The sequence below is a fragment of the Pongo pygmaeus genome, chromosome 11 (assembly GCF_028885625.2).
Source record: "Pongo pygmaeus isolate AG05252 chromosome 11, NHGRI_mPonPyg2-v2.0_pri, whole genome shotgun sequence".
Classification (NCBI taxonomy): domain Eukaryota; kingdom Metazoa; phylum Chordata; class Mammalia; order Primates; family Hominidae; genus Pongo; species Pongo pygmaeus.
The window spans coordinates 50707570-50732805 of record NC_072384.2 but is presented as its reverse complement, the minus strand read 5'-3'; the positions used below and the strand labels follow the sequence as shown (position 1 = coordinate 50732805).

The 25236-nt window shown below is 38.9% G+C and overlaps 1 protein-coding gene across 5 annotated transcripts in view; it reads left to right on the top strand.

Annotated features, from left to right (window-relative positions):
* The window catches only part of NMI (N-myc and STAT interactor), a 67557-nt gene extending 50025 nt beyond the window's left edge, over positions 1-17532 (top strand). For all 5 annotated transcript variants that reach the window (XM_063647473.1, XM_063647474.1, XM_054478956.2 and 2 more), the window contains 7 exons: positions 5061-5146; positions 5971-6066; positions 9031-9193; positions 12168-12274; positions 12362-12548; positions 16274-16380; positions 17127-17532. In XM_063647473.1, the coding sequence (XP_063503543.1) occupies positions 5061-5146; positions 5971-6066; positions 9031-9193; positions 12168-12274; positions 12362-12548; positions 16274-16380; positions 17127-17309 (929 nt within the window). In that variant the 3' untranslated portion in view covers positions 17310-17532. The remainder of the gene's footprint in view (positions 1-5060; positions 5147-5970; positions 6067-9030; positions 9194-12167; positions 12275-12361; positions 12549-16273; positions 16381-17126) is intronic.
* The last annotated feature ends 7704 nt before the right edge of the window (positions 17533-25236 follow it).

Below are 25236 nucleotides of genomic sequence, written 5' to 3'. Positions count from 1 at the left end.
TGGTGTTAGATAGTAGACCATTTATGCTGAGAGCCTTTATTACAGGCTCGTGGGAATATTGGCATTGTCACAATAATAAAAATAAAAAGCAATTAAATAACATTGCAGTTTCTGTCTTCTGAAATGTAATAAGAGGACTTCATATACATGTGATGTCCTGAGTACAACAAATACTTAAGTCAAGATACCACATAATTCTCTAAATGGAGTGTTTTCAGTGTGTAAGCTTATACTGAGAAAGTGCTCTGAAGGTCTGCAGGGAGGAGTAGACATGGTACCAGCCCTCAACATCTTTACTGACGTGTCATGGAAAATGACATAGGTACACACATAATTAAAGCGCAGCAAAGGAGATAAAGGAGGGGGAGTAACATCCTTCGGGGGAATCAGAAAAGGCTTCGGGAACTTGGGGAAAATTTGGAATGGACCTTGAAGAACAGTAAGATTTCATTAGATAGAGATTAAAATTGGGAGAGGAGGAAGGATGTGACAGTTTGAGGGACAGAGGAAAGAAAAGGAACTATCCAAGTGTTCAGTGTGGTTAGGGAACTGGGTTGAGGAATTGACTAAATAGGACGGGAAAGTGAGTTGAAATTAGAATGTATCAGACCATGGCTGACCATTAGGAAGATTTTGCAGTTGTTGATACAATAGCGATATATATGTATATATGTATGCGTGTGTGTGTGTGTGTGTGTGACAGAGAGAGAGAGATGTGGTTTAAATATATATATACTTATATATATATATCGTCTCAAGGCATCTCAAACTTACAGAAAAGTTGCAAGTACAGTAAAACAACTTTTCCTTTTCCTAAATTATTTAAGAATAAATTTCCAATCTGGTGACCTATCATCTTTCATTATATACCTGAGTATATATTTCCTACAAAAAAGATGTGCTCCAACATAACCACAATACAGTCATCAAAATCAGGAATGTGGAGTGCTGCGTTACTACAATTTAATAATCAGATCCAATGTGAATTTCACCAGTTGTCCTGATAATGTCTTGGATAGTGTAAGGGTCAAGGGAAAACTTCCTCTTTGCTCTCTGAAGGGCAAGGCAGATTAAATAGGAGAAATGGCGTACAAATTTATTAATGTGCACAGGGAAAAAATCACATAGTGATTATACTGCACAATGGGGTACAGATGGTTATATTCCCTACTTTTTAGGGGAAAGGCAGATGGGGAAGTGTGGATGATTATAGGGGGTTAGTAAATGATTTTAAAGGAATTCAAGGGACTCGAAGAACATACAATGGCCTCGGACAAAGCCTGTTGGGCTTGCAGAGCAGACAGTGGTTGTAACCCAGGTTTATTGACAGACTTCAGTCTTCTTTCTGTGATATGAATTCAGAATTAAAAACTCAGGGAAGGGACTAGAGGTAATTGTTCTGTTTTCTGGCAGGTCCCACATTTAGGCAGATAAGAGAACATCAGTGCACTTTCATCCTGTGCTTTGGGAGAGACAGAGGAGGAGGGGGAGGTCAGAGAGACCTTGAGCCATCTTCAGTTCAGCATGTCAAAATGCCATACTTCTGGGTATCAGTTTCTGAGCCCCAATGATAGCAAAAGGATCCAGTTGAGGATCATGCTTTCTACTTAGTTGTGAGGTCTCTTTAATCGCCTTCAGTATGGACATTTCTTAGTCTTTCCTTGTCCTTCTGAACTTGAAACTTTTGAAGAGAACAGGGCAGTTGTATTGTAGAACCCCTCAATTTGAGTTTGTCTGATGTTTCCTCAGCTTAGATTCAGATTATGCATCTTTGGCAGGACTATCGTAGAAGTTACATTGTGTTCTCAGTGCACCTTGTAATATGTTACATTATTTTGATTTATTTCATTATTTACTTTGATTATCTCATTATGTTGATGTCTGCCAGACTTCTCCAGTGTAGAGTTACTCTTTTCTTCTTTGAAATTAATAAACATTTTGTGGGGAACTATTTTGAAGATAACTAAAAATTCTTTTCTTCATCAAAATTTCTAATTTATCTGGACTCAGTTTTTTACTTTAATCAACAGATTTAATCATTACTACCATTATCTATTTTAATCTTTAATTTATCCCCAGATTTGGCCACTGAAAACCATCTCAAGGTGGATTCTGTGTCCTTTCGACATGTTGTCATCATTCTTTAAGCATTTCCTTGCTTTTTGGCATCATAAGATGTCCCAGGCTCATCTTGCAGTTTTTCTGTCCTGGTTTTGGGATCAACCATTTCTCTAAAGAGTCCTGGTTCCTTTTGGTGGAGAATAGTATTAGAAACCAAAGTCTGGGTGCTGAGTGCGCTCATTGTTCATTGTGGTTGTATCTGCTCTCCCAGGCCTTCTCAGCAGACAGAGCTAGGGTATATATGTATTTGTATATACACAAGATACACACATGGGCATTGCTTTTTTTTTTTTTTTTTTTTTTTTTTCTGAGATGGAGTCTCGCTCTGTCGCTCAGGCTGGAGTGCCGTGACGCAATCTTGACTCACTGCAACCTCTGCCTGCCGGGTTCAAGCGATTCTCCTGCCTCAGCCTCCCGAGTAGCTAGGATTACAGGTGCGCACCACCATGCCCAGGTAATCACACATAGGTATTTCTATCTGTCTATCTATCTATCTATCTATCTATCTATCTATCTATCTATCTATCTATCCCAATCATCAATCAGAAACCACAGCTGCAGGATTACATTGAAATCTGGTTCCAATCAACAGTATTTATTCTCGTTTTCTCCCTTTCCATATTTATAATTATCTTCTCTGATGGCGAAAAACTTGGCTCCTATCATCCTCCATATATTTACTTACTTGATCAATTCTGTGTATGTACCTTTGGCCACTGGAGCCCTTTCAGTTGGGTCCCCGTGTCCCTTTGACATACTCCCATCATATTGTATGTGTCTGTGCATGTGTTTTAGTGCTTTTTACTTTTCTGGCACTACAAGATATTCCAGGCTTATTTTGTGTATTTTATACCCCAGACCTAGAATCAGCCATTGCTCCAATGAGCCCTGGTTTCTTTTATTGAAGAATATTATTAGAAACCAAGATCTGGGTGTTATGTGACTCTCCTCTTTTTTTTTGACACTCCTGTGTTCATTAAACTAAGACATGGCTAAGTTTTTGCTAGTCTTCTATTTTATTTTTAAGGAGGAATAGATGTCTTTTATTTCTTTTTCAAGAATATTGAGAATTTAGCCACTTGAAATCTTGGAAAATTATATTGCAGACTGTTTATTAATGTGTATCTAAAAACATAGAATCATGATATCCTTTGTCCCATTTTTGATCTTAGAGTTTTTCATCTCAGTAAATTCATATGTAGGCAAGAGTTCTTAAAAATTTTTTTTGGATTCCTTTGCAAGCTTGGCAAATCCTATGGGCCTTTCTCCAAAAAAAAAAAAAAAAAAAAAAAATTTTGCGGGGACAGGCATGGTGGCTTATCCCAGCACTTTGGGAGTCCAAGGGGAGCGGATTGTTTGAGACCAGGAGTTCGAGACCAGTCTAGGCAACTTGGCAAAAACCCATCTCTACAAAAAATACAAAAATTAGCTGGGCATGGTGGCACATACCTGTAGTCCCAACTACTTGGGGGGCTGAGGTGGGAGGATCACGTGAGCCTGGGATGTTGAGGCTGCGGTGAGCCGTGTTCGTGCCTCACTGCACTCCAGCCTGGGCAACAAAGTGAGACCCTATCTAAAAAAAAAATTAAATGCATAAAATAAAATACATAGAATTACAAAGTAAATCAATTGTATTGAAATATGGCTGGGATTATAGGCACCTGGCACCACGCCCAGCTAATTTTTTTTGTATTTTTAGTAGAGATGGGGTTTCACCATGTTGGCCAGGCTGGTCTCAAACTCTTAACCTTGTGATCCACCTGCCTTGGCCTCCCAAAGTGCTGGGATTACAGATATGAGCCACGGTGCCCAGCCAGAAATCAATTGTATTGAAATATGGTTATCAGAATATTTAAAAAGCAAATGTTTGATACAGGGATATGTATCAATGTATTACAATATATTACAAGACCTAGTGGTGAGGTTAGTAACTAATGTAGAAGCAATGTTAAATACAAACTATTTTAGCATATCTGCAACAATATTCTATGAAACTATCTGTGCTTTCTACTGGTGACTATCACAGGTGCTGTGAATACTACTGTAGTTTGTTACCATATTCATAATTGAAGAGAATGCTAAGCTTCAATTAGAGGTTATTAGAAATAAACATGTAATTTCTTCCCAATCCATGTTTATGGACCCAGCGGGAGAGTTAGTGAAAGCTTCAGGTAAGAACACCTGTGTAGAGAAAGCATATGTTGGAGGCCTCTTGACTTTGTTTACATTTGGGGAGAACAATAGGGAGAATTAAATATTTTAATCAAAACCTTTGAAAAACGTTGGAAAACCAAAATAGTATTCATTTAAAATGGAGCATGATATTATGGTTGGAATATGAACTACAAAGGAACATTAATGTTCATTACTTTCTGTATATTATTTTGTTGAAAAGCAAAGGATTTTTAGAATCTTTTTATATATTATAGGTATGAAAGTTATTTGAAATACTGGCCAGGCGCTGTGGCTCACGCCTGTAATCCCAGCACTTTGGGAGGCCGAGGGGGGGTGCAACACTTGACGAGAGTTCAAGACCAGCCTGACCAACATGGTGAAACCCCATCTCTACTAAAAATACAAAAATTAGCCGGTCATGGTGGCAGGTACCTGTAATCCCAGCTACTTGGGAGGCTGAGACAGGAGAATCACTTGAACCTGGGAGGCAGAGGTTGCAGTGAGCCAAGATCGCACTATTGCCCTCCAGCCTGGGCGACAGAGTGAGACTCTGTCTCAAAAAAAGAAAAAAAAAAAAGGAGTTATTGAAATGCAGACTTTGTTTGGATATAAGCCATATGATAATAAAGCCTTTGATGATGGGAAAAAAAGATATAGCAAAGAAGAGATGTTTCTTCCATAAAAGGGTAAAAGTTGTTATTTCTTTGTTCTTAAATTTGTGTATATATGCTGTGCTTACAATATTTATTTTTTATAATATTAAGGAATCATGGAAGCTGATAAAGACAACACACAACAAATTCTTAAGGAGCATTCGCCAGATGAATTTATAAAAGATGAACAAAATAAGGTAAAAAGGAAATTACTGGGTATTATTAAAAATTATTTTATATCTATTAGTTTTGCAGTAAGGTTGTTTTGTATGTCTTTGTCCAACATTACCTTGAACTTGGGAGGCTGTTAGGCTTTAAAAAATTTTTTAACTTCCATTATGTTATTTAAGCCTTACAAGAAGTGTCATATTTTTATTCTTTCTCTTATAAGGCTTACAACACTAGCTGCTTCCTCACTCACACCCTCATTTCTTGGATTTGCATCAACGAGTTAAGAGCATAGTTAGCAATTATCTCATTAGACCCCAAGAGGGAACAGAGGCCCAGGTAGCTTAAACCACTTCCCCAAGGTCATATGTCTGGCTCGTTAAGGTAGCTGTGTACTATGGGATACTATGGGAATCACAGATAATTAAGAACAAAAACACCACCACCACCACCAACAAACTGCCCCAGAATATGTCCGCTATTACAGTGCAGTTTAAAAGTCTTATCGTGGTCACAAATAGCTAGGAAAGGAGTTGATGCAGCACTGAAGTAATATTCAGAAGATCTGATCTCAATCTTTGCCTTAACTGTACAAATTTCTGTGACTTTGGTCTAGTGTAACAGGTGGTTTCCTGATTTATATAATGGAGATAGTACTACTTGGCAATGTTAGAATAGACAGGTGCTGATGTAAAGTATTCAACAAATGCATTATTCACATAGTCATATTTATTCTGAGACTGTCTAATATCTTTCTTTGGTCAGGATGAGAGAAATTTATAGTCTTTAGTTCATTCAGAAAAATGAGTTCAGGGATTATTTACTTTCTTTGGTACCATTTGGTATTTTTAAGGGACTAATTGATGAAATTACAAAGAAAAATATTCAACTAAAGAAGGAGATCCAAAAGCTTGAAATGGAGTTACAAGAGGCTACCAAAGAATTCCAGGTACTCTCTTAATTATTTTATATACTACATTTTTGATGGATGCATGGTTTTTGGAAAAAGCATTTTAATTATACAAAATTCATTTTTAAAACCTTATCATCATCCATGGCACCACCATTTGTAATAGTTCAAAATGGAAAACAACCCAATGATTCCTTCATAGTAGAACGAATTAGTGAATTGGGGTATAGTCATATGATAGAAAACTACACAGCAATGAGAATGAACAGATCATAATGACATGCAGCAACACAAATGAGTTTCATAAACACAATGTTAACACAAAAAAGACAGAAGAGGGCATACCATATGCCTCCCTTTAAATTAAGCAAAAGCAGGATGTTTGAAGTTAAAACAGTGGCTATTTTGGAAGCAGGTAAGACCCAGAAGGGAACCCAAGGGGGTTTCTGGGGTGTTGTCATGTTCTGCCTATCATCTGCGTGCCAATCACGTGTGTTAGCTTTGTAAAATTTCATCTTGCTGTACTTATGATACATGCATTTTTCTATTATTTACGTACACTTTAATAAATTTACAAAAACAAAAAATAAAATTTACCAAAAAAAGATGGTCATTAGCAAATTACTGTTGGATCAAATTCTGGCTTTTCTCACTGAGTTCTTTTATAATTCTTCTCATCCAAGGTGCTTTGGTAATTTAAATGAGTTTCACGGTTTAAAAAATTGGACATATATTAATCCTCATCATTTAAATTCTCTCCTAAATTTTCCTGTATTTTAATTATACATAATTTTCACCCATTTTTTTCCTTAACAACTCAGATTGTTAAAAAATTAAAGCATTGAGGCTGGGTGCGGTGGCTCACGCCTGTAATCTCAGCACTTTGGGAGGCTGAGGCGGGTGGATCATGGGGTCAGGAGTTCACGACCAGCCTGGCTAAGATGGTGAAACCCTGTCTCTACTAAAAAAAAAAAAAATTAGCCAGGCTTGGTGGCGGGTGCCTGTATCCCAGCTACTTGGGAGGCTGAGGCAGAGAATTGCTTGAACCTGGGAGGCGGAGGTCGAGGTGAGCTGAGATCGCGTCAGTGTGCTCCAGCGTGGGCGACAGAGCGAGGAGCCGCCTAAAAAAAAAAAAAAATTAAAGCATTGACACTTTTTGTTTCTGAAGTGGGAGATAGGATATTAAATATCAGGAAGTGAGGTTTTCTGTGTTTATGAGATGGGTGACTGTGCAGAAGACTCTGTTAAGATTCTGGTTACTTCTCAGACTGGAGCTAGAATCATGCAGTCTTACAACTCAAAGAGCCTTTAGAAACCAGCCAGCCCTAGTCGACCCACTTTGCAGAGGACCAAACCTGTGATCAGAGAGCTTAAGTGAATTTGCTGTCTGTCACAGTGTGGTCAGAAATAGAATCAAGCTTTCTCACTCTAACTTCAGAAAGCCCTTGGCTCCTCAGCATATACTGGGTATTTCTGCATTATTGGGTAACACTCTGCCTTTTCTCAGACATTGTAGACAGTTTTGATGTCAGCCTTACCGTAATCAGAAGTTCCACTGGAGTTATGCCTAAAGGCAAAGAATAAATGTCAGATTAAATCAAATGACTCACTGAATATTTCTAATCTCTGTGTTATTTTCAGCATGTAAAATAACCATGGGAAATAGAAATGCAAGCATCTATCTCATTTGTGCATTTATGTGTAGTTATATAAATCTGTTAATCCCAATAATTCTAAGCAGCTAAGTATAACCACCTACCTTTACCTTTCAGGTTACAATTTTTTTTTTTTTTTTTTTTGAGACAGAGTTTTGTTCTTGTTGCCCGGGCTGGAATGCAGTGGTGCGATCTCGGTTCGCTACAACATCCGCCTCCCTGGTTCAAGCGATTCTCCTGCCTCAGCCTCCTGAATAGCCAGGATTACAGGCGTTTGCCACCACGCCCAGCTAATTTTTGTATTTTTAGTAGAGATGGGTTTTACCATGTTGGCCAGGCTGGTCTCAAACTCCTGACCTCAGGTGGTCTGCCTCCTTCGGCCTCCCAAGTGCTGGGATTACGAGTGTGAGCCACCTGCCTAGCCTCAGCTTACAATTTTTGTTGATACTGTCCCTTCTCATTTTTTATAAACCTAAGTTGTGGTAATGGTTAAAAAGTTGATGGGCAGGTGTTGGGGAAGGTGGAATTTTTAAATTTGATAAATTTAACATCATCTAATTCTGGGCCAGGTGTGGTGGCTCACGCCTGTAATCCCAGCACTTTCGGAGGCCAAGGCAGGCAGATCATGAGGTCAAGAGACCATCCTGGCCAACAAGGTGAAACCCTGTCTTTACTAAAACTACAAAATACAGAAATTAGCTCGGTATGGTAGCGCATGCCTGTAGTTCCAGCTACTCGGGAGACTGAGACAGGAGAATTGCTTGAACCCGGGAGGTGGAGGTTGCAGTGAGCCGAGATCACACCACTGTACTCCAGCCTGGCAACAGAGTGAGACTCTGTCTCAAAATAAATAAATAAATAAATAAAATTATCTAATTCTGGAGTCTTTCTTTTTGGATGAAATTATCTGGATTTGAAATACCATATTATACCCAACACTATATTTCATACTTTGCAGCAAAATTAAACATACTATCTAATGATTTCCTTTTGAGATAGTCTATTATTGGCACTTATTTAAAAAGTCCTTATTTACATGAATGATGTAGGCTTTAGAACTGAACACCATATAATATTGACAGTTTAAACATTGATTAGAAAAAAGTGAGAGGATTATATATTTTTAATTTCATCTGTGAAATGATATTAAAAGATCAACATTTGATTACTGAGTACTTACATGGGAAAAAGCAATTACTAAAGATGTTAAATAAGACCATACTCAATATTCTACAAGATTCTAAAATTAGTGGGGAGTGAATTATTGGATGACCAAATTACATTATCATTGGAAGGACTTAAGTTATTTCTCGTCTTGATTTTAATCAAACATTTTCATTTGGCTTAGATTAAAGAGGATATTCCTGAAACAAAGATGAAATTCTTATCAGTTGAAACTCCTGAGAATGACAGCCAGTTGTCAAATATCTCCTGTTCATTTCAAGTGAGCTCGAAAGTTCCTTATGAGCTACAAAAAGGACAAGCACTTATCACCTTTGAAAAAGAAGAAGGTATGACTAATGTTAAAAAATATGACCATGTTATTTGGAAAGCACTTTAATAGACATTTAGCTATTACTTCGCTAATATTACTTCACTTATATTATTTCTTATCCTCATAGTGATGTTCTGAGGCAGGTATGATTATTCCCATTTTACAGATGAGAAAACTGACTCTGAGACAAGTGCCTTGAATATGATCTCTTATTCAGAAAGCCATGACTGTGGGACTTAAATCCAGGTGCTATGATGATGTCCAATACCAGCCTCTTTCTACTCCACATGCTACCTCCAAATAATGATAGTAGTATTTCAAGGTAGTAGAGCTGTACAGTTCTCAGAGACATTATCACATTTTAGACTCACACAATTCCATAAATGTAGGAGGATAGGATAGTTATTATTGTGTACTTTAAATATAGACATGCCAGAGCCAAGAAAACAGATTCTGAGGATATTTAAGTGATTTACCTAAGGGCACATAGCCAATGAATGAGAAGAACCTGGGAGTTAGAGATTTGGGATGAGACCTAATGTTTGCTAAGTCTGCCATGGTGAGGGCCCCTGTTCAGAGCTAGGGGTTCCTGAGTGGGGAGGATCTGGCTTTGAGTGCCTGCCTTGTCCCTTCCTAGAAGCATGATTTGGGATAGGTTCTTTATAAACCTCAGGGTTTTATACAGGTGCTTCATGGTAGTACCTACTTCATGAGGCTGCTCTGAGTATTAAATGAGAAATGTTGATAAAATACTTAGCACAATGTTGGACACTTAATACAAACTTAATGGATGTTAGTTGTTGCTACATGTTAGGAATTTTTCAGATAAGGATACAGAAGCTTAAAGAAGATAATTAACTTGCTTAAAGTCTATATGGTTAATTGCAGAGCTGAGAGCCAAACCCTGAGAGTCCATGTACTTCCACTGGGCCAATATTTCTCTCGGTAGGCCACCAGCCCGGGCCTTTGTTCTTTTATTTAAGTTACGTGGTGAGGGACCAGATGGTGTTCCCAGCCCTTCCAGTGCTCATATTCTGACAGTCTATCACCCATGTCTCCTCAAAACTGCGCACCACTGTAGCCTGAAAATAAATGTTAAAAGGAAAGGCATTCCAGCAGGTCAGTATCTGCGCGTAGAAGACATGCATCGCCAATATGTTTTCCTTCACCCTGGAGCTACTGCTACAGGTAGAAGACGAGTCCAGGACTTATATTGGCGACTGGTAATCGGGATATAACTAAAAGATAGATATAAATGAGGATTTGGAAGGCAGGGTTTCTGCACAGCAGTTTCCTGGGAATGTTGGAAATGGAATTCTCTAAAAGCACCTACATCATTGCTTCTACACTTCACTTGGCTCTGAGCTCCCGATCTCCTGGGACAGCAGTAGATTTGAAACACAATTAAGTAGGAGTTGGCTCTTGATTGTCAGAGTCACAAAGGTTGAAACACAAGCGGTCCCTCTCAGCTGTATCAGATCACCAGATGTTGGGGGTTTGTGGAAGAGTGGGAGGGAAAGAGGATCATCTGAGTATTACTCATTGATATTTTCTGTTATTGTCTGTTGTCATTAGCAAAAAAACACAAAAACACACAAAAAACAAAAAACCATCATCCAAGTTATAGAGTCATATTTTGGTACAGTGAGTTGAATTCCCACATGGCCAAGGCCCTGCCTTCTGGCCCTTTTTTTCTCTTCCTCCAGCTGTGATGTGCTGCCATCTGGTCTGGTTGTCATAAACACATGTGAAGTTTTATAAGACAGAGAGTGAATGTCACTTATTTTCATGATACCTTGGAATAGCAGCCCCAAATATCAACAAGTGAAGTATTATAAACTCATGCCACACAATTAAAAATAAATGCCCACTCACATTTTTAATTGACATAGAGTTGCCTTTTGGAGTGCTAGTGACTTTTAGCATTTTACTAAACCTCTCCCATTTGCACAGGTAAATTAGACTTGACAGCTTTGTGATCAATATAGCAGGACTATCAACTTTTTAAAGAATGATTTCAGGAGCATTTTTGCGAAAGTGGAAGTCGTCATTAGGTATGACAGAAAAAAAAGACTCACTCTTTGATATTCCAGCCTATGTAGTCTTTAACATGTAATCCTTGAGAAGACAGAGCAAATGAATATATATTGCTCTGGTGCTTGTAACATATTAAGGAGTAACAAATGATAAGGTTAAGTAAAATCAAGACTAATTGTACAAATGACACTTAGCCATGAAAGTTTTCCCACCTTACTGAACATGGGAGAATTTCTGGCTGTGCATTAATGTACTAGGGGAATCCCCTGGTAATGGTTAATAGTGGAAGGAAGGATATGTGGCTGAGCTGAAGTGATATATGAATTCTGGATGATTGTTAGGCTTATCTCTTAAGAGATAAGAGAAAAGATTCATCTTATGAGATGAATCTAGAACTTGAGAACTTCTACATTGTGATTTTGCTGATGTACTTTGACATTAATATATTCTACTTTGGGATCAAGAACAGTGGCTCATCCCTGTAATACCAGAACTTTGTCTGGGAGTCTGATGCAGGAGAATTGCTTGAGTCCAGGAGTTCCAGAGCAGCCTGGGCAACAAAGTGAGACCTCGTCTCTACAAAAAGTTAAAAAAATTAGCTAGGCGTGGTGGCATGCACCTGTAATCCTAGCTATTCTGGAAGCTGAGGTGGGAGGATCTCTTGAGCCCAGGAGTTTGAGGTTACAGTGAGCTATAATCACATCACTGCATTCCAGCCTCAGTGACAGAGTGAGATCTGGTCCCCCTTCCCCCTGACGCCCCAAAATATATATTCTACTTTGGTGGCAAGACCATTATCACTTGGAACCCCCCCCCCCCGCCAAATTTTTAAAATTAGACTCTTTAATATTAAAGAAAATTAAAAATATTCAGGATAATTTGTTCTTAAACCAAAAGCATAACAATTCTTAAAATATTGGAAATTAATACTTCCTTCCCGAATTATTTTTCAGTTGCTCAAAATGTGGTAAGCATGAGTAAACATCAGGTGCAGATAAAAGATGTAAATCTGGAGGTTACGGCCAAGCCAGTTCTGTTAAACTCAGGAGTCAGATTCCAGGTAACAGGATGATTAAAATTTTTTGGATTTCTGTTCATCACAAGCACTTCTCTCATCCATATTTCTGAACATCAAATCATTTTCCAGGTTTATGTAGAAGTTTCTAAAATGAAAATCAATGTTACTGAAATTCCTGACACATTGCCTGAAGATCAAATGAGAGACAAACTAGAGCTGAGCTTTTCAAAGTCCCGAAATGGAGGCGGAGAGGTGGACTGCGTAGACTACGACAGACAGTCCGGGAGTGCAGTCATCATGTTTGTGGAGATTGGAGGTACTCAAGGGTGTAGAAGGTTAACAGACACTCTGCCATTTCAGTCATGTTCTGTTGTTTCTGAAAGAATTCCTATTCTACTTCTTTTATTTGGAATGTATTAGCATGATAATTGGGGATTTTAAAAAACCTTATAAAATAGTAGAGTGTAGGACATTATTTCCAGGGACAGTACTAGGAAAGATAATATTGCTACAAATAGGCAGGGTGCAGTGGCTCACCCCTGTAATCCCAGCACTTTGGGAGGCAGAGGCAGGCGGATCACTTGAGGTCAGGAGTTCAAGACCAGCCTGTCCAACATGGCGAAACTCCATCTCTACTAAAAATACAAAAATTAGCCAGGCATGGTGGCGAGTGCCTGTAATCCCAGCTACTTGGGAGGCTGAGGCAGGGAGAATCGCTTGAACCCGGGAGGTGGAGGTTGCAGTGAGCCGAGATCACCAGGCATAGTGGTGCGTGCCTGTGGTCCCAGCTACTCAGGAGGCTGAGGTGGGAGGATTACTTGAGGCCAGGAGGTCGAGGCTGCAGTGAGCTGTGATTGCACCACTGCACTACAGCCTGGGAGACAGAGTGAGACCCTGTCTCAAAAAACAAAATTAAAAAAAAAAAAAATGATGGATTAGATTTTTTCATGACAAAGTAATGCATGCTTTTTAAAGGAAGGTGAAATAATACAGAAGAACATACATTTAGTAAAAATGAGACACTTCTGCCGGGCCCGGTGGCTCATGCCTGTAATCCCAGCACTTTGGGAGGCTGAGGCAGGCAGATCACGAGGTGAGGAGTTCGAGACCAGCCTGACTAACATGGTGAAACCCCGTCTCTACTAAAAATACAAAAAAATTAGCCAGGTGTGGTGGCTCACGCCTGTAATCCCAGCTACTCGGGGGGCTCAGGCAGGAGAATAGCGTGAACCCAGCAGGTGGAGGTTGCAGTGAGCCGAGACTGCGCCACTGCACTCCAGCCTGAGCGACAGAGTGAGACTCCGTCTCCAAAAAAAAAAAGAAAAGAGATATTTCCTCAAACTTCCCTTTCTCCTACTATTTAGTTAGTTATGGTTATTTGGGTGTCGTTCCAGGCTTTTCTCTGGGCACATTAAAACATGTTAATATCCTTTTTTTCTTTTTTTTTTTTGTGAGACAAAGTCTTGCTCTGTTACCCGGGCTGGAGTGCAGTGGCACTATCTCAGCTCATTGCAACCTTTGCTTCCTGGGTTCAAGCAATTCTCCCACCTCAGCCTCCCAAGTAGCTGGAATTACAAGTGCATGCCACCATGCCTGACTAATTCTTGTATTTTTGGTAGAGATGGGGTTTCACCATGTTGGTCAGGCTGGTCTCGAACTCCCGACTTCAAGTGATACGCCCGCCTTGGCTTCCCAAAGTGCTGGGATTACAAGCATGCGCCACCACTCTCAGCCCAATACGCATTTTTGACCTGAGCTTTTGGATGATGTTTAGGACATCCTGGTGGGATGTGCTAGGGAGAGCTATAAAAGGAAGGGGTCTCGAGGGCTACCGTAATATGTTGTCTTGGAAATGAACAATAACTTGGTGGAAATTTCCATAGTCAAGCATCCAGATTTTAATTTGCCAAATTCCTGTATTCATTTAGCCTGTTTGCTGTTAGTTTGTCTATATCTTGGATTTTAAAAAATCTGGCCAGGCGCAGTGGCTCACGCTTATAATCCCAGCACTTTGGGAGGCTGAGGCGGGTGGATCACTTGAAGCCAGGAGTTCAAGACCAGCCTGGCCAACATCGTGAGACCCCTTCTCCACTAAAAATACAAAAATTAGCGGATGTGCTGGCTCATGCCTATAGTCCCAACTACTTGGGAGGCTGAGGCAGGAGAATTGCTTGAACCTGGGGGGTGGAGGTTGCAGGGAGCCAAGACTGCATCACTGCATTCCAGCCTGGGTGACAGAGTGAGACTCAGTCTCAAAAAAACCCAAATAAAATAAATAAAATAAAATAAACTAGAATGAAATTTATAACTCTACTGTGAGAGACAATACTAGCTTTGGAACCTGTGTCCTTGGGCCATCTGGGGATGTTCTCCTAGAGGTTACATCTAGCCAGATGGGGAAAAATACTTCTGTAGGTTATAGGTTATCCAACAGGTAACTACTGAAGGATATGAAGGTATTCTGGAGATAAATATGCCAGATACTTCATAAACTGTGTCTTACTGACTCATCACAATAATCTACAGGGTAGGTACTGTAATTATGCTTATTTTACAGAAAAAGAAACTGAGGCTTTAAGAAGTCAAGCAACATATCCAAGGCCACATAGCTCATAAGTAGCAGAGCTAGGACTGAAGCTGGTCTGTTTGACTCAGGACCTGTACTCTTTTTTTTTTTTTTAACTGTGATAAAATATATATAACATAAAATTTACCATTTTAATAATTTTTAAATGTACAATTCAAGGGTACTAAGTACATTCACAATGTTGTACAACCATCACCAATATCCATCTCTAGAACTTTTTAATCACCCCAAACTGAAACTCTGTACCCATTTAACAATAATTCTCCATTACCTCTTCTTCCAGCCCCTGGTAACCACCATTCTACTTTCTGTCTCTATGAATTTGCCTATTCTAGGTACCTCATTCAAGTGGAATTATACAATATTTGTCCTTTTCCTGTCTGTCTTATTTTGGTTAGCATAATGTTATCAGGGTCCATCCATGTTGTGGTATGTATCAGAATTTCATCCTTTTTAAAGGTTGAATAATATTCTCCGTGTGTGTATTTTATATATCCATTTTGTTTATCTATTCATCTGTTGGTGGACACTTGGGTTGCTTCCACCTTTTGCCTATTGTGAAAAATACTGCTCTGAGCATTAACAAGCAAGTATCTGTCCAAGTCCCTGCTTTCAGTTGTTTCGGGTATATACCCAGAAGTTGAATTGCTGGATCATATCATGTTCTATTTTAATATTTTGGGGAACTGTCATACTGTTTTCTACAGTGGCTGTACCATTTTACATTTCTATCAGCAATGCCTCAGGGTTTCAATTTCTCCATATTCTCGCCAATGAGGGCCTACACTCTTAATCATTGTACAATATTGCTGATCCAAGGTAGATGAGTGAGATGGTTGGATATTCCCAAGAACTGTTTTTGTTAAACGTTACAGTCTTGACACACATCCTTTCACCACTCTAGGAGAAAAAAATACTGCTAAAAAATAGACTATTCTTTGTGTTGTAGAAAACTGATGAATTTTTATTTCCTTTCAGTTTTTCTAGATGACATTCAATCCCCTCCCTGCTTTGGTTAACATCATTACTTCAGTTTATTGAATATATTGAAAAAATGTATATAGTATTCTAATCATAGTTTTCACTTACAGCTTTTGAGAAACTGGGAAACATTCCAGTCTTGTTAGATGAGTGGGTTACTTTCTGTAAAAGACTATCGTATTTTTTATAGCTCAAAGTAGATCTGTCTGAGGACATTGCAACCCTTTGTGCATTGATTGACTGCAGTGAATAATTCAAGATGGAATGAAGCCTTTAAACCTCATTATTGTTTGGTCTTGTAGTTTTCAAAATTATGTACTGTGAAGTCTTCAAAGTGGGCTTTAGAATTTCTTAAAAATTAATCTTTTAACTCAATATTTACTGTAATAGTGTTCTCTTTGAAGGAAGTTTTAACTTGGTTAAAAATGCTTATGATATAAAAAAGACAAGTATTGTTTTTGCTTTGCTTTTAGTGGCTGACAAGATTTTGAAAAAGAAAGAATACCCTCTTTATATAAATCAAACCTGCCATAGAGTTACTGTTTCTCCATACACAGAAATACACTTGAAAAAGTATCAGGTAAAGTCATCTCTTTTCTCTCATTTTCAGAACTCACTGCCCAAACCCACCCCACAAAAAATAAAGTTGTTGTGAGTCTGTTACTTATGAATCTTATCAATGAGGGATAGAAAATGGTTTACTTCATTTTTGCTTGGTGCAAAATGAGTTTGTCTTTTGAAGGAGCATTTTAATGCAAAACTGTACTTTATTATACAATTTTTAAAACTGAAATTACTCAGATAATGGCACAATTTTTATTTTTGTACATGGAGACATAGCTGCATTTCTGTCATGTGTCTACTGTCAGTGAGCATGAGAAAGAATTCCTGCCTACTTTCTCTGAACTCATTATCTTTACCCCAGACCTGCTCCCTTTTCCTCTTCCTTCTCAGGTATCCAATGGTACCACCATCTACCTACTCCACCAACTTAAAAGCTAGAACTCATACTTAACTCTTCAGTTTGCTTCACCTCCAACATTCATTTGGTCACTAAATCTTGCCAGCTCCACTTTTGACTACCTCTTTACCTGGTCTTTCTGTTCCCAGAGCATCCCTCCTTTCCTCTATGTTTCATAATGCCACCAGAGTTCTCTTTCTAAAATTCAGATCTGACTTGGATATTCTCTTGCTTGGAAAATCTTCCTAAGATTTCTTGTCTCTTCTATGATAAAATAAAAAATATTAAGCAGAGATTATGAATGTAAAGTTTTGTAATTCAAAGCTCTTAGAAATCTTTCTATTTATCATTTTTTTCCTTCTTAGGTATTTTCAGGAACATCTAAGAGGACAGTGCTTCTGACGGGAATGGAAGGCATTCAAATGGATGAAGAAATTGTGGAGGATTTAATTAACATTCACTTTCAACGGGCAAAGAATGGAGGTGGAGAAGTAGATGTGGTCAAGTGTTCTCTAGGTCAACCTCACATAGCATACTTTGAAGAATAGACTTAACAGAATCATGAAAACTATAGCTTTTTAACCCGGATTACTGTAAATGTTTGACAAAAATGAATATGCTTTTCCTTAAAAAATGAAAACTTTAATTTTTACCATCCATTTATGTTTAGATACAAAACTTATTTCCATGTTTCTGAATCTTCTTTGTTTCAAACGGTGCTGCATCTTTTCAACTACAATAAGTGCACTGTAATAAAAAGTTTTGTTTATAGATTATGTGTATTGGTGCCATGTCTGCTGAAATCAACCTTAAGTGATTCAGATGTCCCCTGCCAGTGCTGGCTCATCCTGTTATGGTCTTGTGGGCCAACTCAGTTGTGGCCCCATGCCCACCAATATGCAGACTTGACTCTTAACATTTTCCAAAACAAAGGCAGTTACATTCAGCAGTTTGTGATTCCTGTAAACTCAACTGAAGATTCGAAGGACTTCAAGAGCAACCATTTCCCACTGTGCATAGCATTTCACTCCACAACTCTAAAGGTTCTCAGAGCTGAGTGTGATCTTTTTCTTGAATTTTTGTTCACCCAAGTGCCAAGTGTCCCTTGATTCCTTCCAAGCCATCCCCTCTCCAAATAGAGCTTGTAAAGGACTAGCTTTTTCTTTCTTTTGCACTTACAATGGAAACAATTGGTATAAGAGTTTGAAAACCTTGGCATGGAGAGAGAGATAAATAGAAAGTTAGTGACTCATGCTCGATGCTGGGGAATGCCCGGAGGTAAAAACACAGTACCTGCCCTCCAACGGCTTAAAGTTTAGTTGGAAAGAGACCCAGTTTACTAGCATCTCACTGTTTTTAACTTGCAGAAACTTTAATGATAAAATTAAAGGTTCCTATTCAGAGAAGGTAAAAGTCTTTTTGGTAAAGAACCTTTAGGCCGGATGCAGTGGCTCACACCACCAGCACTTTTGGAGGCTGAGGTGGGCGGATCACTTGAGGTCAGGAGTTCAAAACCAGCCTGGCCAACATGGTGAAACCCCGTCTCTACTAAAAATACAAAAATTAGCCGGGCATGGTGGTGGGTGCCTGTAATCCCAGCTACTTGGGAGGCTGAGGCAGAATTGCTTGAACCTGGGAGGCGGAGGTTGCAGTGAGCTGAGATCATGCCATTGCACTCCAGCCTGGGTGTTGCAGTGAGACTCTGTCTCAAAAAAAAAAAAAAGAAAAATAGAAAAAAAACCTTTGGACAACTTCTATTCTGACATGGTAGGTTTCATGAAGAACTGGCAGCAGAATTAAATTCATATTAAAATGCTGGCAGAAATGAAAGGCTTTTAGAAAAGGTTCTAAACCTATTGAATGATGCCTGGCATCTAAAACAAACAAAAGGAAAAGCTCGAGTTTTGTTTCTGATATTTTGTTTTTAGTTTTTAAAGTTACATTACTCTCAGGAGTTCTCATTTTCACTTTTCTTTAAAGAATGAGAGATGGTACCTAAAAACTACAATTTATGATAAATCTTCATATTTACCATTTAAACAAATCTCTTGTGTCTATTATTCTTTTTAAGATAGAATGACTATTTAAAGCTCTCAAAAATATTAAGAAGAAAACTTTAAAGTACCTTTTTAATTTCCATTGTGCCAGTCTCACTGGCACAGAAGGTATTGTTGATAGTCTGTGGCAGATTGCCTATCAGGAAGAATTTTATGTTAATATTTATTTAGGACAAAGTTGAAATAGTCACTTTTGTATTTTGGGGGGTCCTCTTCCGGCAGTAAAATTGATAATTCAATTCTAAATTTTCATATGTGTTTTTTGATAAATATTTCTAGCTTAGAAAATGATACTTTTCTTTTGGATTCCTTTCACCCTCACCCAAGAGCAGTCTGGCTGGATGTCAGAAAACAAGTATTGGCTCTCCTGCTTATTCCTAGAGTTTTAGGGATTTTACAGAAGGACAGCTGTCTTTGAAAACTTACCAAAAGTACATATTGACTATTTAATATATTGAATATTAAGAAAGGGGCCTTCATATGTATGTCCAAGATGAGCTAACTCCAGACATTGCCAATACAATAAGTCAGATAGATACATATGTGGAATTACAAGTTCCTCTTGCTGTTTGTTGATTTATCAGGCAGGACAGGCTAGGTAATGCCATGGTAACAAACAACCTGTCAAACCTCATGGGCCTAAACAATTCTTACCCATGCTGATTATCCAGCACAGGTTGGCAGGGGGACTCTGTTTATCCTCATCACTTAGAGACTCCATCCTTGAGACAAGAATCATGGAGGGTAGAGGAGGGGGAGGAAACGTGAAATCTGGAAAGTCTTGTACTAGCAATTAAATGCTGTGACCCAGAAGTGATTCTTGTCATTTCTTCTCACATCTCATTGCTCAGAAATAGTCACATGGCCCTATTCAAATAGAAGGGAGTTGGGCTGGGCATGGTGGCTCATCCATGTAATCCCAGCACTTTGGGAGGCCAAAATAGGAGGATCACTTGAGGCCGGGAGTTTGAGACCAGCCTGAGCAACACAGACCCCATCTCTATTTAAAATCTAAATACATGTATATATATATAAATGCTTATATATCTCTATTTTAAATCTAAATATATATATGGGGACTAGGAAATGCTGTCTTATCAAAAGTTAGGAGAACCAGATATCACTGAGCCAGAATAATAACCAGCATAGCCTACCTGTCTTACCACCAATATTTAGTTCATTTGTCTTCTCACACAAAATACACTCATAGTCATCTCATCCTTAAGGGAGAAAAACAAGAAATTCTATCCAATCATGATATTAAACTCAAAGTGCATGAATTCAAAGTGCTCTACATCAGGTCTGAATGTTACTCCTCTCTATGCAGAGACCCCCACACACCCAAAATAGAGTAGCGGAACTGGAATAAGATGAGTGCAATAAACTCTTACACTTGGAAAGAGAAAGAATGGGAGACACATAGCAGTCACTGGGCCAAAGCAATTCTGAAATTCCATTCAGTAGATGTGTGCTCCATACTCGCAGGGTGTGGAATTTGGATTAGGCCCTGATTCCATTCTCTAAGAATTCTCTTGCTCATTGTCCTTATGGCTCTTGAACATTCTTCTTCTTCTTTTTTTTTTGACATGGATTCTCATTCTATCGCCCACGCTGGAGTGCAGTGGTGCAATCTCGGCTCACTGCAACCTCCGCCTCCCAGTTGAACATTCTTCTTTTTCCATTATTCTTCTTGGCCATATCTAGAATGGGCATTTGAAATCTCTTGGAATCTGAAAAGCTTCCCTAGTGCACTTCCTATGATCAATGTCTGTGACCAAAGTTATAAAGTTTTGAATAGTCATGGTCTCTTTAGTCTGGAGTGGTGGTTATTTAGCTGGTAAAATGGAAAAACTCAATAGGCATCTTGTCTATTTTATTCTGGTAAGCTTACACATCCACAGTTCTTTTCTAGACTTACTTTTTAGAGTTGCTACTATTCTCTGCTTTCTTAGCCTCATGCTTCTTTCACTCTCCTCGTTTAATTATAGATACTTTGGGTCTATCAGACCACACTTTTGCTTTCATTTCCTTGAGCTATTTTGTCCAGTTGAAAGGGTTTATTGTATTCCACAACCTTAATTGGTGTTTTCGCTCTGAGGGATCCTAATCTATTTAGAGATTTACACCTTGATTTGATCCCCGCCATAAACCAGAGTTCTAATCAATCTTTGTTACTCAACAGGCTTCTTGGTTTTATTGTTTATTATTTGGGAATGAGAAATGTTTCTTCCAACCCCATAAGTTGGAAGTTCATATTTCTGGACTTTCTCTATTCCCTTTCATTCCTGCTTTCAAACTGGCCAGTCCTTTTCTAAAGTCATTTCTTTCTTATATTACTTTGTTAAATGCACTCAATGATAACAGAAAAATGCTAGTAACTTTCTGCTTCCCATACTTTAAAAAAAAAAAAAACCCAAACCACAAGCTAATTAGGTACATTATCTGCTTTCCAAGCTATCACATGACAGTTTTACAAAGTACTTTTATACTGCATAATGTGGGTCACCATCCTTCTAATCTCTGATAACTATTTTCTTCTTATCTGCCACATGGCCTCTAAGCCAAAGCCATGTATTTCAGTAGTGTTTGGATTGTGTGGTTTTTTTTTTTGGCCACAGCAGTACTCCATTTCAGAATACCAATTTCTGTATCAATCAGAATAGGCTATGTGATGCTGATGTGCAAATTTTTTAAATTTAAAATTTTAAAATTTTAAATCTTTTTAAATTTCAGAAACTTAAAACAACACACATTTATTCCTTCCTCAAGCTACATGGCCATTGATGGTTCAACAAAAAGAGCTCTGCTCATGGTAAACACTTAGGGACCCAAACTCATGGCAGCCACCATCTTTACTATTGCTAGATGTCATGCCAGAGGAAGAAAAGAGCTTTGAAGGGTCTTTAACTGGTAATTAAATTTTTGGCCCAGAAATGATACTTGTCACTTCCACTCACAACTCAGAACTAAGCATATGGACCTACCCAACCATCAAGGAGCCTGGATGTTCATTCTTACCATATGGTTGGAAGGCAGAAAGCCAAAACTGTATGGGAAATAGCATTAATGATACCTGCTTGGTATTAAAAAAGAAAAGATGCTCAATCTTGAAAAATACACATAGTATAATGGAGATAATAAAAATCACCAAAAGTACACATCCAGAGATAATGGTAAATATTTTTGTGTTCTCCTTTCCATTCTTTTTTTCCCCCTAACCACATCACATTTAATGCTGTAAATATACCCACATACCCTATGCTATTTGTTACTTCCTTATTGTTGGGAATAAGGTTGTTTCTAATTTCTTCACACTTACATTCTGATGTACGTAAGTCCTTATATGTCTTGGTACATAAGTCATTTTCTGCAGTTCTGACCTTACTTCAAGGTGATAATTACTAGGTTGAAAGGCAGAAGGACGAAAAACTCTTTTAAGGATCTTGTTAAGTGAGGCCAGAATTGCTTACTAGAAAGGTAGGCATTGGTTTGTACTTTAATTAACAGTGTAACCAAGCACTATCTGATTGCTCCATTTCAGCACTGAATACTACTTATCTAAACATGTTTTCTTTATTCTATTTTTGGAAATTTTCATAACACATCCCAGGGTTTTATGAAAATAAGTAATTACCAAGATACAGGTGAAACATCCTGTAATGGGTTTTGCTTTAGTTTTTTGGTGTCACAAATAAAAAACGTTCAGGAAAATGTTGATTTTATTTATTTCTTTAGAGATGGGAGTCTCGCTCTGTCATGCAGGCTGGAGTGCAGTGGCACAGTCTCAACTCACTGCAACCTCCACCTCCCGGGTTCAAGCAATTCTTCTGCCTCAGCCTCCTGAGTAGCTGGGACTACAGGGGCATGCCACCACGCCCGGCTAATTTTTTGTATTCTTAGTAGAGACGGGGTTTCACCTTGTTAGCCAGGATGGTCTCGATCTCGTGACCTTGTGATCCATCCACCTTGGCCTCCCAAAGTGCTGGGATTACAGGCATGAGCCACCGCGCCCGGCCCTCCAATTTGATTTTATAAAGCTTCAAGACAGAAAAGTACAGTGAGGCAAGAGGCCTTATAATTGGGGCTATAAGATGTTAAAAGATTTTCTTTGATGCAGTTTTAGTTAGTAATATGCTGCTAAAATAATTTTGCCACACTTGGAGTCCTCTTTCTTCAAGGGTGTTGGAATAGTTTGGCATATATATGATTAAAGGTTACTGTAGGTCATGTTCGATGGCACAGATAGGTTGATCTGAATTCCCAACTCTAATCCTAGACCTCTCATCATTTTCTGGAGAGAATGGAGACTTCAGTTATGAGTTGGGGAAAGCAAGAAAGACATTCAATATGAGCAAACATATAAAGATATTTTCAGAAAGAGGCCAGGGCTATTAAGATGGTATAATGGGGTGATGGAATGATTAAGTAGGAAGATAGACTGGGTGAAGAGAGCTAGTCTTTCTGAAGAGAGGTTATTGTGTTGGAGGCTGAAAGATCGAGGGGGGTGACTGCCCTCAGCATTCCTTCTGGGTGGCATACTCAGTTTGTCAGTTTGCCAACATTCTGCATTTATGAGAACAGTTTGCTGTTTACTCATACAGCCTCCAGTGGTATACTGAGTTGATCACGACCCTCAATCTTTCGGCTTCCAACATTATTGTAGCTAAGACCCAAGTGACAGCAGGAGCCAGTCAAGTGAAGATCAGGGCGGAGCTATTGAGGCAGGGGCACAGTACACAGGTCAGGCAAAACTCCCAGGCCGATAGCTTGTTGTGATTGCAGCAGAGGGTCAGGGCAGTGGTAGATCTGGCCAGAAAAAAAAGGATCGAGGTCATTGTGGCTCAGGTGAAAGCAATGCAAACAATGACGTTTTTAAACAGAAGTCGAATCTGATTTACATTTTAAAAAGATCCTTCTGGGTGTGGTAGCAAGAATGGACTGAGGAGCTAGAGAGGATGGAGACTGGATGAGGATGGTAGGGATGCAGCTGGAAAGAGGGACTGATACTGGGTCCCTCTGGAAGGCCCATTGTTGGGGTATATTAAGAAGGATGAGGAAAAGAGAAATCAAGAACTGGGTCATGAGCTTGAGCTCATGGGTAGACAGTGCTGCCAATTCTTGAGGGGGAATTAAGAAGGGGAGAAGAAGAGTTCTACCGGTTAAATTTCAGATGCTTGTTTGACATTCAAGTCGGCACTTAGATATATAAAATCTGGAGATAAAATATAAATTGGGGAATTACATACAGATGTACTTCATTCTGTTTTGTTTTTGGTTTTTGGTTTTTTCTTGAGACAGAGTCTTGCTCTGGAGTTCTACTTGTTAAATTTCAGATGCTTGTTTGACATTCAGGTGGGCACTTAGATATATAAATCTGGAGATAAAATATAAATTGGGGGAATTACATACAGATCTACCTCATGCTGTTTGTTTTTTTTTTTTCTTCTTGAGACAGAGTCTTGTTCTGTCGCCCAGGCTGGAGTGCAGTGGTGTGATCTTGGCTCACTCTGCCTCCTGGGTTCAAGCGATTCTCTAGCCTCAGCTTCCCGAGTAGCTGAGATTACAGGTGTGTGCCACCATGCCCAGCTAATTTTTGTATTTTTAGTACAGACGGGTTTCACCATGTTGCTCAAGCTGGTCTTGAATTCCTGAGCTCAAACTGATCCCCCCACCTTGGCCTCCCAAAGTTCTGGGAATACAGGTGGGAGCCACTGCCCCCTACCTCATTCTGTTTTAAAATCTTCATAGCCTTGTGCCTTACTGATATATCATCAGCCACATAACAAATAGCTCCATCCAATGATAAACTAGGTGGATCCCAGTTTATGAAAAAATTTTTACTATCTGTATTTCAAGCAATGTACAACTAAAATTTCTATACAGTATCTTAGTGCCATTTGTGCACTATAACTTCAAGTTCAGTTCTAAAAGTAGAATTGCTGAGACTAAGAATATGTGCATCTTACTTTTTTTTGCACTTTACATTTTGATAAAAATCTTTGGAAGTATTTGCATCTATCTATGCTTGCAGCAACTCTGATGCTTTCTTACATTCAGGCTAACACTTTTTAGTTTTGCAGATCTAGTTGTGAAAAAATAGTATCTTATTATTTCAATTTACATTTCTTAGGAGTGGGATTGGGTTTCTTCATATCTGCTAGCCATCTACCTTTGTTCTTCATGCATTCATTGATTTGATTTTGAAGTTTGTCCAGAGATTCCCTGTGTCCCCACAGGCGCCATTCAGGGGTCCTATACTAAGGCATGGACAAGGTGGTGAGCTCTCTGTTGGCAGGGACCTGGCGCTTTCATCCTGTGTCCTTAGCACCCGGCAGAGGTCCAAGAGGGCTCCTGGTCTGGGCTGGGAAGGTGACCAACACGGCGTAGGGGGTTGAGGTGGGGTTTGGGGAACTGGGGT